This window comes from Chelon labrosus, assembly GCF_963514085.1.
Source record: "Chelon labrosus genome assembly, chromosome: 6".
In the NCBI taxonomy this organism is placed as follows: domain Eukaryota; kingdom Metazoa; phylum Chordata; class Actinopteri; order Mugiliformes; family Mugilidae; genus Chelon; species Chelon labrosus.
In genome coordinates, this window is record NC_140342.1 from 21851860 (window position 1) to 21865827 (window position 13968).

General features: G+C 42.3%; 1 protein-coding gene across 3 annotated transcripts in view; it reads right to left on the minus strand.

Annotated features, from left to right (window-relative positions):
* Positions 1-615: 615 nt before the first annotated feature.
* Positions 616-13968, minus strand: part of tep1 (telomerase-associated protein 1) — a 29312-nt gene continuing 15959 nt past the window's right edge. For all 3 annotated transcript variants that reach the window (XM_084546835.1, XM_084546834.1, XM_084546833.1), the window contains 28 exons: positions 13702-13861; positions 13178-13311; positions 13005-13093; positions 12639-12753; positions 12511-12537; positions 12210-12420; positions 11690-11810; positions 11327-11451; positions 11141-11240; positions 10276-10431; positions 9712-9924; positions 9518-9574; positions 8894-9029; positions 8044-8295; positions 7805-7956; positions 7538-7645; positions 7089-7193; positions 6544-6673; positions 6371-6456; positions 6126-6252; positions 5377-5507; positions 5158-5282; positions 4514-4654; positions 3770-3869; positions 2302-2410; positions 2017-2099; positions 1268-1372; positions 616-962 (listed from right to left, as the gene is read on the minus strand). In XM_084546835.1, the coding sequence (XP_084402961.1) occupies positions 843-962; positions 1268-1372; positions 2017-2099; positions 2302-2410; positions 3770-3869; positions 4514-4654; positions 5158-5282; positions 5377-5507; positions 6126-6252; positions 6371-6456; positions 6544-6673; positions 7089-7193; positions 7538-7645; positions 7805-7956; positions 8044-8295; positions 8894-9029; positions 9518-9574; positions 9712-9924; positions 10276-10431; positions 11141-11240; positions 11327-11451; positions 11690-11810; positions 12210-12420; positions 12511-12537; positions 12639-12753; positions 13005-13093; positions 13178-13311; positions 13702-13861 (3518 nt within the window). In that variant the 3' untranslated portion in view covers positions 616-842. The remainder of the gene's footprint in view (positions 963-1267; positions 1373-2016; positions 2100-2301; positions 2411-3769; positions 3870-4513; positions 4655-5157; positions 5283-5376; positions 5508-6125; positions 6253-6370; positions 6457-6543; positions 6674-7088; positions 7194-7537; positions 7646-7804; positions 7957-8043; positions 8296-8893; positions 9030-9517; positions 9575-9711; positions 9925-10275; positions 10432-11140; positions 11241-11326; positions 11452-11689; positions 11811-12209; positions 12421-12510; positions 12538-12638; positions 12754-13004; positions 13094-13177; positions 13312-13701; positions 13862-13968) is intronic.

Here is a 13968-nt window from a genome sequence, read left to right on the forward strand (position 1 = left end):
TATCCCAGCTGTCATCGGGCGAGAGGCGGGGTAGTACACCCTGGACAGGTCGCCAGTCTATCGCAGGGTGGACAAGACATTTGTAATAAGATAATAAGTAGTTATGCTAGAATATCTTTTTACACAGCACAAATATAATTTCCTGTCATAACACACAATATCTACAAGCCTTTATGTGTTCTTTCGAGAACGAGATGCTTCTAAATATACTAATTATAACGATCTCATAAAAGGTTTATGTGTCTTTTATGTATGGATAATTGAAAATCAGTGGGGAAGTACTTGCTGCAGTTTAATTTACTTAACATGTTTTATTGTCCTTCAATGTGGCTACAAGTAAACAGTAAAATTATTTTAGTGCAGATAACAGAGCAGTAAAAGCATTCGATGAGGTGTTTACAGTGTTTGACTGCTAAACGGTCCATTATGTAGTGATTAAAACAGATTTGCTCCTTCTTCTGATTGAAACTACTTGATAAACTGTAATAATTCACAAAAAAATAAAAAATAAAATCAGCTTATTTTAATAGAACTGTGATGGCAGATGCTGCTTAAATATGTGGAAATATAAGATATCATAAATAAAATAAAATACACTCACCAAGTCATGCTTTGAACAGAATTTATTGCAAAACAAAACACATATTCCCATTCGATTATAGCTAATATTAAATAATTTTAAACACACTTCAACATAAAGCAGAGCATCATTATATATATATATATGCTCTTCCCGGAATATATTTTAGTGTTTTATTTATTTTTTTTAATTCATATATTGCACATTCCAGCGATTAAATATAATTTCATTATTCTGAATTCGGAGAGTAATATCGAGAGGATTATTCTTTCCAGGAGAGGAAGTAGAGCTTTCCCTGTCCGTCGCCGCACACCAGCTCAGTGGGTTTTCCTGGGTTCACCTCCAAAATCAGGACAGGCCCTCCACAAACAAACATACCCACCTGAGGGAAGGAAGAAGGTAGCAATCATTTATAAATAGATTAAAATTACTAATATTTTTTTTCTCTCCTTATTACAAAAACACGAGTCACATTTACTCCTGTACAGAACTTAAACATTAAAACTGGTTGTTTCCCAATAACTTCCTGTAACAGAGGTCACTGTAAATAAGTACAGTATTTGTTGGGGACTAATTTCTGCTGCGGATTGACACACATTAGTTGCTGCTGTGTGTCGCAAGAATCAAACAACAGAGCTCTAAGGAGAGGCTTTATCAGACTAGACTAGAAGTGTGTCTGTACCGCACCTGTCTCTTGGTGTTTCTGTCCCACAGCTTCACTGTCCGGTCGTAGGAGGCGGAGATGATGGTGCTGTCGGTGAGTCTCAGCACGCTGATCCTGTCCGCGTGAGCCTGACGACAAAACATCAGCATCGTCGGTCAAACCACGGCCACATATTTAGGATGTTTGTTTTTATTTCCTGTCTGAAACTAATGAGGAAGCTTTAAAACAAATAAAAGATTTAAATATTTGTTTGCCAACACCACTGGGGAAACATGACGCACAGAGCCACGACAGCCACATTAACAGGAAACACAACAGTTATCCTTTACTGTAAAATCATTCTTGATGGAGGAAATAATGTCTCGTCCAGATACAGCTGCTTTTTTCCCCCTCAAGGGTTTTAATAGAACGTGAGCTGATTTGTGTATATAGCTAAATGCCCAATATGCTTATTCTACCTTTCTAAATGTGTGGATGTTTCATTTTTTTACTGATTCATATTGATATTTATTTAGCTGCTGCACAATGTTTGAGGTGTACATAACTTAAAGGACTATCTTAAACTGCCTCTATTTGTCTTGCAAAACATATTTTGGTATTCTGCTAGCGGCCTTGGATAAAAGCGATGATTGACTGATTTCTACATGAGTCATTGAGTTAGACAGTTTTCAATCTCAAGAGATTAAACACAGAAATGAGCCCTGGTAAGACAGAAAAGCCTTTGACAACTGTAATAAAGTTTTGTTCTTTATAAAAAAGTCTCATCTCTCACTGGTTTTCTGTTGCTCCATGAGGAAACTTCTGGAGGCTCATTGAACCACATGTTGCCATTCACGTCTCCACAGACAACGAACTCTGAAAGAGACACAAGACGTCACATAATCAGTGAAATAAAAGGCGATGGAATAAAGACAGAGGTCTGCAGCGCAGCAGCCGTACGCCATTTGTGGGATTTTCTTCTGTGATATTTAACAGTTTTCTTTTGTGTCTCTGAGGCCACATAATTAATCATAATGATCAAAATAGTCTACAGATGAACTGCTCCTCAAATTTGTACCTTTGTCCACAGTTGCAGCCGTTACCAGGCTTCCCTTCTTCTCCTCGTCATACTTCATTTGTACCGAGCTGAAAGCCGAGTTGAAACTAGTGTTGTGTCCCATGGTAAACTGCAAGGAGAGAGGATGACGCTGTCAACTGCGGTTTAGATTCTCAAGAAAAAAACAAAGCCTTTCTCTGACAGTCTGATGTAGTTAATCTTCTGGTTTGACTTAATAAACAGGAGCCCAGCAAAAATGTCTCCAGATCTAGATCCTTCATGTGAAAGTTGTGAGCTTGCACCGGCATCGTTAGGTCACAGCTCTCAGAGGATGTCAGATTATTCAAGAAATATTTATTCTGACTTTATCAACATTTTGTATAAGCCCATTGATTTAGATCCTCTGATGGCAGACTCCTAGAATACAGTATTATCTGGATGGAAACCAAGATAATCAAACGTAATGAATGAGGTGATGAATCATCTACACCACAGATGTCAAACATACGGCCCATGGGCCAAAAGCGGCCCGCCAGAGAGTCTAATGTGGCCCGCAGCGTGAATTTGCAAAGTGAGATTGAATGGAAGACTGCAATTTTTTAATGAAAATAACTTTTATCCCCAATTTGTCCACTGTTTTAGTAAGAGAAGTGGACAGAACACAACACGAGACCGAAGACTAAACAGCAGACTGCAATGTGCTCAAACTGCACTTTGAAGGGTAGTTCATTAAATGTAAACATTCTCCTAATTTACTTTATCTTCTTTGCACTAAAACAAATGGACTCATAGGTTATTATGCTATAATCTTACTGGTCCGGCCCTCTTTAGATCAAATTGGACTGTATGTGGCCCCCGAACTAAAATTAGTTTGACACCTCTGATCTACACTAACGTCTAAACAAGATCTGATTTCTTTTTACAAAGTACATCTGTTAGATGAAGGGATGAAGGGAATATGTTTTGAACTCCTTATACGTTTAAAAAACGTAAAAATACAAAGAAAAAAGAAAGTCTGTGTTGGAGGAACTTTGAATTTGTTTAACTAAATCGGATACAGTTCAAAATCAGGACAAGTTACTAGTAACCCTAACCCTTAATCACTACTTTCATCCAATGAACTATGGTTTCTCCTCTTCATTCTTCAGCCACCTGCCGACGTCATCTACTTCTCCACCAACGCCAGTGTCCTAACCACATCTACCTCCATCCTTAGAAGAGCAACGGTGTCCTAGAGCTGAATCCCTGAGTCTAAATGCTAAATACTTACCTCACCTGCTCATGTTTCCTCAGTAAATGTTCATTCTGCTCCTACTTTATCTCTCCTTATCGAAATAATGTTAAGGACAATTCAGTCAAATCTAATAAATTATTGACTTTGATGCATGAATCCGACCTCCTTTTGGGCTTTCACCGTCCAAATGATGACGGTGAAAGCCGCACGCTTAAATGATGACACTGAGGAGACGAGAGACGAGTAAAAACTCACAAAGAAGGCGATGTGAACTTCTCCGTCCTTCTCGCCCACCAGCCACATGCTTTTCTCGTCATTGCGGATCACGTCCTGAATATAAATGTGTCTGTCCCAGCTGCAAGCAAGAGACAAACGCGGGGTTAATTAAATAAATAGAAATAAAACCCAAACAGCGACATCGCTACAGGATATCAGTACCATGAATCAGTTTATCACACGAGACTGATGAATTATCTCTGCGTGTTTTATTGAAAACATCCTTCATAGCTTTATAATTACGATAACAGACTATAAATTCACAATGTCCTAAGCATTTTTATAGTTTATAATCATTAACATAATACTCTCACTTGCCAGTTCATTAGGAACACTAGTGAAAGCAAAGCCTCTAAAATGCAAACAGTTTCATCAGAAGCTCTCTCGGTTATTCTACAAAAAAAAAAAAAGCAGAATACTATAACCTTCTTGAATGTAAGTTTTAGTGCAGGCCTGTTACATTAGGAACCATTAGTTTTCACTGGTGTACCTAATGAACTGGCAAGTGAGAGTAAATAATCATACATTGTCTGTTTACAGCACACACGGGTGCAGAGCGAGGACGTTATTGTTGTCGGCATTGAAAATCCCCTGCGTCTGCTTAACTTAAATTCCAATGCAGGGAAAAAACAAAAAAAACAAAACTAATTTCTTCACAACAGTCATGCAAAATTAACACGTACAACGACTGATTAAAACAAAAGCTATAAAAGGTTGAGGTACTTAGTGACAGTGTAGAGCCACTCCTCTCCTTCGCAGGCTACGCCAAATATCGTTCCCGTGTCGGACAGAGCGACGAGGGTGGTGCAGTAGATGAGCTGTTCCACCAGGTGTTTCACGGTGTGCGTGGTTACTTTCACCAGACTGGAAGCGACAGAGACACAGAGTAAAGAAGGACTCACGAATAATCACGCATTAAATATTGGTTTGTTCCCTCCACGTTCTCCACCTCTGACGTGATGCTTCATATCCTTGTTTTTTTCAGTTGTTCCTAAAGCGGCTGCTGCCATCAAGGAGTGTCATTGCTATGGGGTGGCGGTGCCTGGTCTGGTCTAGGTGGGTGCTACATGTCTAAGGTCCAAAAGTTTCCCAGCAGACCATTGTATTGTCACAAGATGGTCAATGTTATTTACTTGTGGTTCTAAAGAGTGTTTTATTTGCAACTGAGCTACCGTGGCCAAGCAGTTTCCCTTGTGTCTGTCTTGGAGCTTCAAGCTGTTCATGCACTATTGAAGTCTGGTGTTTTATGTTTTGTTTTACTGGTGATGTGGGTTGGTGAGAATCTGACAAAATAAAATGAGATCAAAAAACAAACATGGGTTTCTTGCTGCTCCAGGATAACAAAGATGGAGGCAGCCGTTATTTACCTCGCTGTGCCATGCTGTCGTTTCCACACCAGCTTCCACACGTCAACAACCGCATGCTTCTCGTAGGCGACGGCGAACTGGTCGTCAGGCATGGAGCAGACCGCTGTGATGGCGCCGTCGGACGCCTTGCAAACAGACATGCAAACACAGCGGCGTCAACACAAACACGGAAACCGCACATGATCAGTTTAAAATCACTGCTCTAGAGGATTTCTCCACCTGCTTGCGGCCGACCACGGCGCTGTGCAGCCACAGCTCCAGCAAACCGGAGTCGTAACCGGCCAGAAGAACATCGTTACTCTGAGAGAAGCACAGCGATGTGATGGTGCCTTTCTGGTTTGGAGGACTCCCTGTGCAGAAAGGACAGAATGTAATCAGTCAAATAAAAAAAGAGATATGAATATGTTTTGTTTGTGAAGTTTCTCAGTCATCCAGGTCACGGTGTATCCCAAAATGTAAGCTGAAACGAGAGCAGCTGGACTTGTCAGACGTCTCCTCTAAGTATCTCTCCCTATAACCGCTATTTACCTGCACGGGAAAAGAATCAGTTTTGACCCTTGATCCTTCCTCAAATGAATGGCTGTCCATATTCTGAAGAACCAGATTGGATGAGTGGAAAGACGTCTTCAAGAAACTGTTCAAGACCAGTTGATCTTGTGTCAACTTGTTTGCTTTCCTGTTAAATTTTCTTTCGCAACATCTACCAGAAACGCTTTCTCGACGCCCACTGCACGACTGTAAAAGAGGAGCTACCCCTTGGATAGATGGACTAGAGCTCACTTAATTTATTTTAAACATTTCTGTATTATTTCCCCTTTGAATCACCCTCTATCGACTGCCCCAAACATATTTACTTCCGCTTTATTGTGGAAATGACGGAGCTGTCAATCAAACCGTGACATGCCTTGATGATCTACGTCAGAGCACATACAGCAGAATATCAGCCAAGCAACCTGGGATCATTTTACCTGTCGTCCACGTCCAGTTTCTCATAGAGCGGTCTTCAGAAACAGTCAGAAACTCGGAGACTCCTTCCTTGCGAAACACTCCGTGAATCGCACCGCTGTGACCGTGGAAGGTGCTGAAGTGCTCCACCTGGACAATGCACAAGACACTGAGTGAGAAGAGAAAGCTGAAGAAAAAATGTCACAACACGTGAAAGGACTAACGGGGAATGTTTCAAACTAGGAAGGTTTTATTATGACCGACTGACCTGTAAGGGCTTCCAGAGCTGAACAGTGCCGTCACCAGACGCCGTGACAACGGTCATTTCTTCCGGCTTGACTTCTTTCTCCTTGTCTAAAAAAAACAAATCTACAATATTACTATCAAATTATGACGTGGTTACTCGTGATACCATGCCGTGTTGTTTGCAGGGAGCGGTACCTGTGTTCGGGAGGAGGGAGCAGTGGTGTATGCGTTGCTTGTGGGCGGCGATGTGGCAGATTTCAACGTTTGTTTCCCAGTTCCAGACATGAAGCGCCCCCTCTGCACAGCCCGCCATCACATGCTGTCCCTGCACACGATAAAACAAAAAAGTCAGAAGATCCTCAATAACAAGAATAAAGTCGACTCAGAACGACGGTTATACCCCAACACTGTCATGTTGACTCTATGAATGCATAAGTTAACCACAGATAATGCTCAGTCAGGAAGACAAGTTTTATCATTCAGATTTAGCCACAATCTCAAACAACCAATCACGTTACAGCTGTTAAACTTTATATATGTTTCTCCTCTGCTGTCATTTCAGTCCGAGTTGAGTCCACTGCTCATGGGGGAGGGTTCATTTATTTAAGAACAGCTTTACCCCGTCCACTGCACATAAATTCGAAGACGTCACGATCGATCGACAACGACTCTGACATTTCTCTTCCCTTCTGATTGAAATGCTATAGTCTCTCTGTCAGACAGATGAATAATTAGCTCACCAGACAGCAGACGGAGGTAAGCGGACTCCTCCAGGAGATCTCTTTGAGACACTGACCAGCTTCAAGGTCCCACAAACAGAGTCTACCATCATTTGAGGAGCTTATCTGGAACAGAAAGAGGGGCAGAGACATGACATTGAACTTAGCTAATAAATAAACGATTCTTTACGATAATAACTCGAGATGAACTGTATGTATCTATACATTATCTGTATACACCAATCAACCATAACATTATAACCATCTTCCTAATATTGTGTAGGTCTCTTGTGCCTCCAAAACAGTTCATCAGAGAATGGACATGGGCCTTATGAGGGTGTCCTGTGGTGTCTGGCAACAGGATGTTGTTAGTGGGGTCAAGATGGTTAATGTTATTTACTTCTCCTGTCATAATGTTATGGCTGATCGGTGTATATCTATATATCTAGCAGATTATAACCAAGTCTCACCACACAGTCTGGAGTCCAAACGCAGCCTGTGATCCAGTCCCGGTGAGAGTGAAGGAGCGATTTAGAAAGAACAGCTTGAGACGAACTCACATTCCACACCATCAACGCCTGAAACAGACAAATAACATGATGATGATGATAACTGATTAATAAACCTGTAGTCTATATACTTCTCTGTTGCAAGTCCTGTTGCTTTTGTTTTATCTCCGTTTTTAGATCTACCACGATGACTGAGATGACTGAGATCCACTATACGACCACAGGTACCTGATCTTTTCCACCAGACAGTAGCCGTGCACCATCCGGACTGAAAGCCAAGCAGCTGACTCCTCCTTTGTGGCCTCTCAGCACCACATGTGGGTCAATCGCAGACTCAAGCCTCAGATCGCTCAGCATCCACAGCACAACGGTGAAGTCATCTGATTAAGAACACGAAGGATCACATTATAAAAAATAAATAAATAAATGAATCACCTCGAGAGGACACTACCACTATTATCATTTACCTGAAGCTGTAGCCAGGTAAGTGGAGTTTTGTGCCAGTGCCAGGATGACGCCCGTTTGTACACCAAACATTCCCACGCTGATCAGGCCTCCCATTACTCCCTCCTCTTCCTCTTTCCTCTTCCACACCCTCAGACGTTTGTCGCTGCCGGCGGACACCAGCAGCTCGGGCTCCGTCTGCTCGGCGTCCGAAAAGATCCACAGCAGGCACGGCACGGAGACGTCGAGGGACGCGGAGGACCAGATCGTCTCACCTGCGATTATTTTTGTTAGTTTGCAAGATGTGTTTCATGGGTCACCAAGTCATTTGTGTTTTAATACAATATAAAAAAAAGGAGTTAAATTCAGACTTAGTTAAAAAAATAAAAATTAACTTTAAGACGGGAATTAAACCATGCAGTTTGAAGGCTGCAAACTCTTCAGAAATAAAGTGCTCATTCAAAGCGATTATTTGCATTAAGCCTTTCTGATTAGGAAGGCATTAAATCAGTTTTTAATCAACATATACGCTAATAAAATAAACGTTTTATGTAATATTATCTTCATTTTTTATATAGAAATAACAATAATACACATTCTTTTCAAGTTGTTGCTATTTAAACATGTTGTATTTCCTATATATCAACGCTCAGGAATGCAAAATAAGGTGGCAAGCGCCTGTATATACACCTTTCCTCTTTTAGTTAGTCGGTTTATTTCTAAAGCCTGGAAAAGATGCCACAAATTAAAATAATTGAAGATAAAATGACAAATAAAAGCATGTCATCCACTCATCTGTGTCTCTGATGACTGACTGGTGTCTTACACTGATTCATGGCTTTTTGTTCCCACTTTCACAGCACGTAAACACACCTGAGCCGAGACTGAAGAGCTTCATTCCTTCACCGTGGTATCCTACAGCAGCATAGTCTCCGGTCACAGCCACGCACAGAGCAGCAGGCTCAGACGTTACAGACTTCGGTTTCTTCTGAGGAGGCTCCTGTTCACACTAAACAAAACAAAAAAAACAAATAATTGAGTGGGGGCAGTCTGGAGAGACAAGTCTCAAAGCATTAAACATTCATTATACAATACCTTTTATTATATCAACCTTCCTTTAATCTCTGTAAAGATTTAAGGTTAGATTGATACAGATTTAGATCTAGATTCTTTTTGCCCCAACCGCACCTCTACTGTGGATGTACGTACACACAGATTTATAAGATCAAAGGTAGCTGCAAAAAGTGAGACTTGTCTATAAGAATAAATAAGAGCTTACTTCAGTCCAAAGACATGCTTGTTAGGTTAATTGGATTCTAAATTGGCCCCAAGTGTGAGTGTTAATGGCTGTCTGTCTCTCTGTGCTAGCCCTGTGATAGACTGGAGAACTGTCCAGGGTGTACCCCGCCTCTCGCCCAATGACAGCTGGGACAGGCTCCCCCGCGACCCGCCAGAGGACATAGCGGTTACAGAAAATGAATGAATGAAAAAGCTTACTTCATCACTTTTTAATGCAGCGACCGAACGTCCAAGTCCTCCAGACCAGAGCTGGAGCTGTTTCACACGAACCCGAGAACACAAAAAGAACAGAAGGAGAAGCATTTAAACAAAAAAAAAAAAATAAATATCAAAAGAAGTAAGTTACGCGCTCAGTAGGCACATAGAACAGAGTAGAGACACGGGTGCCTCACCGTGTGGTCGGAGCCACCGCTCAGAAGCATGGCTCCGTCCTCCAGGAAGGCGAGGGCCTCGGTGGCTCCACAGTGAGCCTGGAAACACCCCACGCAGGTGGAGGTGGGCACCGACCACACCCTCACCTCTCCCGACACAGAGCCGGAGCAGAGCATGGAGGAAGAGGGGGAGTAGGCGAGACTGCGCACTGATCGCTGGTGACCACGCAGGAACTGAGAAAACAGGACAGGACAGAAACAGAAGAAGAAATTTATTTTTTACCACCAAGAAGAAAATGTTGCATGTATTTGATAGACTTCTATGGTTGTCCCCCACCACTGCACTGCCCATTAGCGACTGATGTAGCATCAAGTCTCTAGTAAATCAACTTTTTACTGTTTAGACCCAACATGGTTGACTTAAGCAACATCAGTAGAAGCAGTCAATCAGGTTTTGTGCAGCTTTCCCTGAATCTCACATTGTTCCACAGATGCATTGCCGTTTTAAAATGATGACTTTAAAAGTGTGAGCACCGAGGCGACACGAGCTCCCATTTATTTAATCCCCTCCTCGTGACGACTCACCGTTTGCGTTTTATTCTGAAGCCAGTTCCACAAAATCACATTTCCATTCCAGCACCCAGCAGCCAGTAGCTGACCCTCGGGGTCAAAGGTCACGCAGTTCATCGGGCTCGTGCTGTGCAGGGAGGCCACTTCTTTTCCTTTAGTGGAAGACCACACCTGAGAAGCAGAAACACGTTTGATTAATATAATTCAGGAAGGAAAATGGTCGAGTCCTGGTTCATTATCAAAGTTGGCGCACTATAAACTACTCCTGTTATCGCCATGACGCTGGATATACATCATTAACAGACATGCCAGCCCTGTTGAATCCCATCTTCACTTATGTAATCATGTTTAATATAGTCTATTTAAATGTTTTTAATGTTGTATGCCCATTGATTTTATATAAAAGACAGACAGTCCCTCCATAACATCACCCACTGGATTTGAAGCTCAAAGTGGACAGCAATTGACTCCGCCCCCTCTAGGACAATCCAAAAAATGGGCATGATGGCGAGATGTGGGTGGGGTTAGGGCAGGGCGAATGAACTAGATGCTACCATGGTAGCGAAGGCCGCCAAGCTAGGCTAAGTGCTATTCTATGTTGCTAGCAGCCAGCTAACACGGTGGTCATGTTGCTCCCTTGCTCTAGGATTGAAGCTAGTTGTTCCACCTCACGTTACTTGAGCTGAATTAACCTGAAGTTAAAAATAATGATGTATATGTGACGTGTTGTGTTGTCATTGATGTTGACTGTCATGCCTTTGGAAGTGACTGCTAGTCTTCACAAGGGTCCAGAGAAAATAAAAACAATTACCTACTACCTATTTAAAAAGACAAAATATAGAAAAAGACATAAAGATCAAAAGTTTTATGTGAGACTCACTTTCAGCATGAAGTCAAGGGACACAGTTGCGAAGTGCTTCTTGTCCGTGGCGGTGTCACTTGCTGTTATCGAGTTAGTGTGGGCATCAACGTGAGCAGACCTGCAGGCACGAGAAACACAGTAGTGCCACTTATTATGGGACTATTACAACCTGAGGTATTTTGAAAATTCACCTTTTCCACTCACCTGCATCCAGTCTCCGTGTCCCACATCTCTATTCGTCCGTTGAACGAGGTGGTAGCAAGACGTCTGTCTTTCAACAAGACGCAGCTCGAGATGCCGTCGCTCATGCTCACCACCGACCGCACCTCCTGTTCACGGTCATTTGAACGTGGAAATTATCATTATTCTCATCAAACGTGACTGTATTATATTTAATGCATGGATCCTGGTTTCTGTTATTGCAGTGGGGGATGAGAGAAACTAGCTAGATTACTTGCAAAATAAAAGCCATGATGTTACGGACTTCTGCACCCTCACTGGCCTTGGAGCAGAGAGATGAAATACAAAAACATTTCTTCTTTCTAAAAGCCAAAAACGTGTCCATACCTGTCCAGTGTGCGTGTTGATAAAATGTAGAGTTCCATGTCCGGTACCAACCACCATCAGGTCGTCATCCGAGCTCACGACCAAACAAGTCGGCTCAGAGGGGAAGGTCGACACCAGCTCGCTGAGGGGTAAACAACAACACAGGTTCAATTACCAGACGTTAAAAGGGTCAAAAATATATTCAAGTCACCATATTTGGTTTTCAGTAACACAACTTGTGGATTTAAGGAACACTACAATCAGAGGAGGACTATAGTTTGCAGGTATTTAAGTATTTTCTGATACTTTCCAGAGGTGAATACTGAACTTTGGACTCAACACCTTTCATCTGACAGCTGGGGTTACTAGGCAATTTGAAGATTAAGATTTTAGTTACACAAACAGGTCACAGAAATGGCTACAGACTATTCAATAGTATATATAGGTTTACCCCAGGACAACTATCAACGCTGGAATGCAAAAATGTTCCCACCCCAGTATCTGCTCACTGAAAACAAGCTTTAAGACTGAAGCCACCAACCCGGTCTCTTGATGAGGTCCATTCCTGTTGTTCAGACATTCAACTACCCGGACTCCTCCTTTTCCCACCAGGCCTCGTGCCCAGGCGTGAGCCGCGGCCTCCGGGGGCTCGCCGAGGGCCTGCTGGATGAAAAGAGCCGGCCAGGAGGAGAGCGTGGGGGCGTGGCGCTGCAGGAAGCTACGACAGTCCTCCAGACGATCCTGGGAGCCAACTGAGACGAGAAAGAGAGAAAAAAATGCAAATGAGAAATAAAAACGCGGACACAAGAAGGATTTGTTTGTCAAGTAGTTTAAGCTCTTACACGAGGGCGCTGAGGTATGCGCGTTATCTGCAAAAAAATGGAAACAAAGATTAGGATTTTTTTTTGTTTGACCAGGATAACTAAACCTTCCCTTACAACTATTTAAAGTTCACACAGGATGAACTCACCGTACAATCTGTACGTCTCCAAGAGCTGATGCAGGAGGCCGTGTCTCACGTTAGCATAAAGGAAATAATAGCTGGAGAGCAGGGAATGCAGCGCCTCCAGTTGTCCACTTTGAATCTGACCAAAAGCAAATGAAGACAATCAGGAGTAATTCATTTTAAAGACTTAATGATAGACTCTGTGTCTGTGAACCAATAAATAGCAAGAACTAGGATCTACTAGCTCAGAGACTCCATGTAAACAAATAAAACATACAAAAGTGTGCAGGATATACAGTAGGGTTCCTTCTCAGTTTTTTATAAATATCAATTTATCAGGTTTATAAGCAAATACATAAAAAGTGTGGTGGAAGATGGAAGAGTCCTAACCAGGCTGGACGGCAGGTGTAGGACAGAGTTGGCCTCACAGTGAAGGAAGGTGTCTCGTCCCTGAGGATCAGCCAGCGTCCACAGATGAGCTGTGGAAAAAGATAATAATTTAAAAATACAGAAGTGGTGATTATTTGGTGTATTAGAAGCATGTGTTGTTGTTTTTTTTTTACCTGCCAGTACCAGGTGAGCTCTGGTTCTGTCGCCCTCTGTTGGGAGAAGAAAGTCCTCGAAGGCTCGCCTCACCTCGGGGTTGGTTAGAGCCAGCAAGTCGTCAGTATCGTGGCAATGAGACGGACTGATGAGGCTGCAGGAAAGGACAAAAAAAAAAGACCCAGTTTATGTGGACACGTGTCAGTATAATACATCTAAACCAGAGTTAGTTCGGAGGCCACATACAGCCAAATTTGTTCCTTAACCACTGAAAAATCTGAATATGCAAATTCGTGGTGCAGGCCAGATTAGATCCTCTGGTGGGCCGCTTTTGGCCCGCGAGCCATATGTTTGACACCTGTGATCTAAACAGACTCTAACAAGTGTCTAGAATTAGGGATTATTAGTATTTAGATATAACTCAATCATATAAAAGTGAAAAACTAAAATCAAAACTATGGGACAGTAAAGATAATAATACGTTTAGTGAACAAACTAAACCTCATTGATCAATATGATGCTTTTAACAACATGGGATTCATACCTGTGTACACTCTGAACTACACGGGTGAAAGTTGCCATGGGAGCGCGTCCCTTAGGCTTCCTGGACAGGTGCAGCACTTCCTGCCATGTGGGCGGTCCTCCACCCGAGGACAGATCGTTGCATATGTTCAGCAGAGAGTACAAGTCTCTCTCCTTCAGACCTGTGGATAAACAGGAGGAAATACATAGCTCAGGTTAAACATCTACATTAAACCAAAGGACAAATGTACAAAAACATAAATGTATTACAGGTCTTCACATGTCCGCT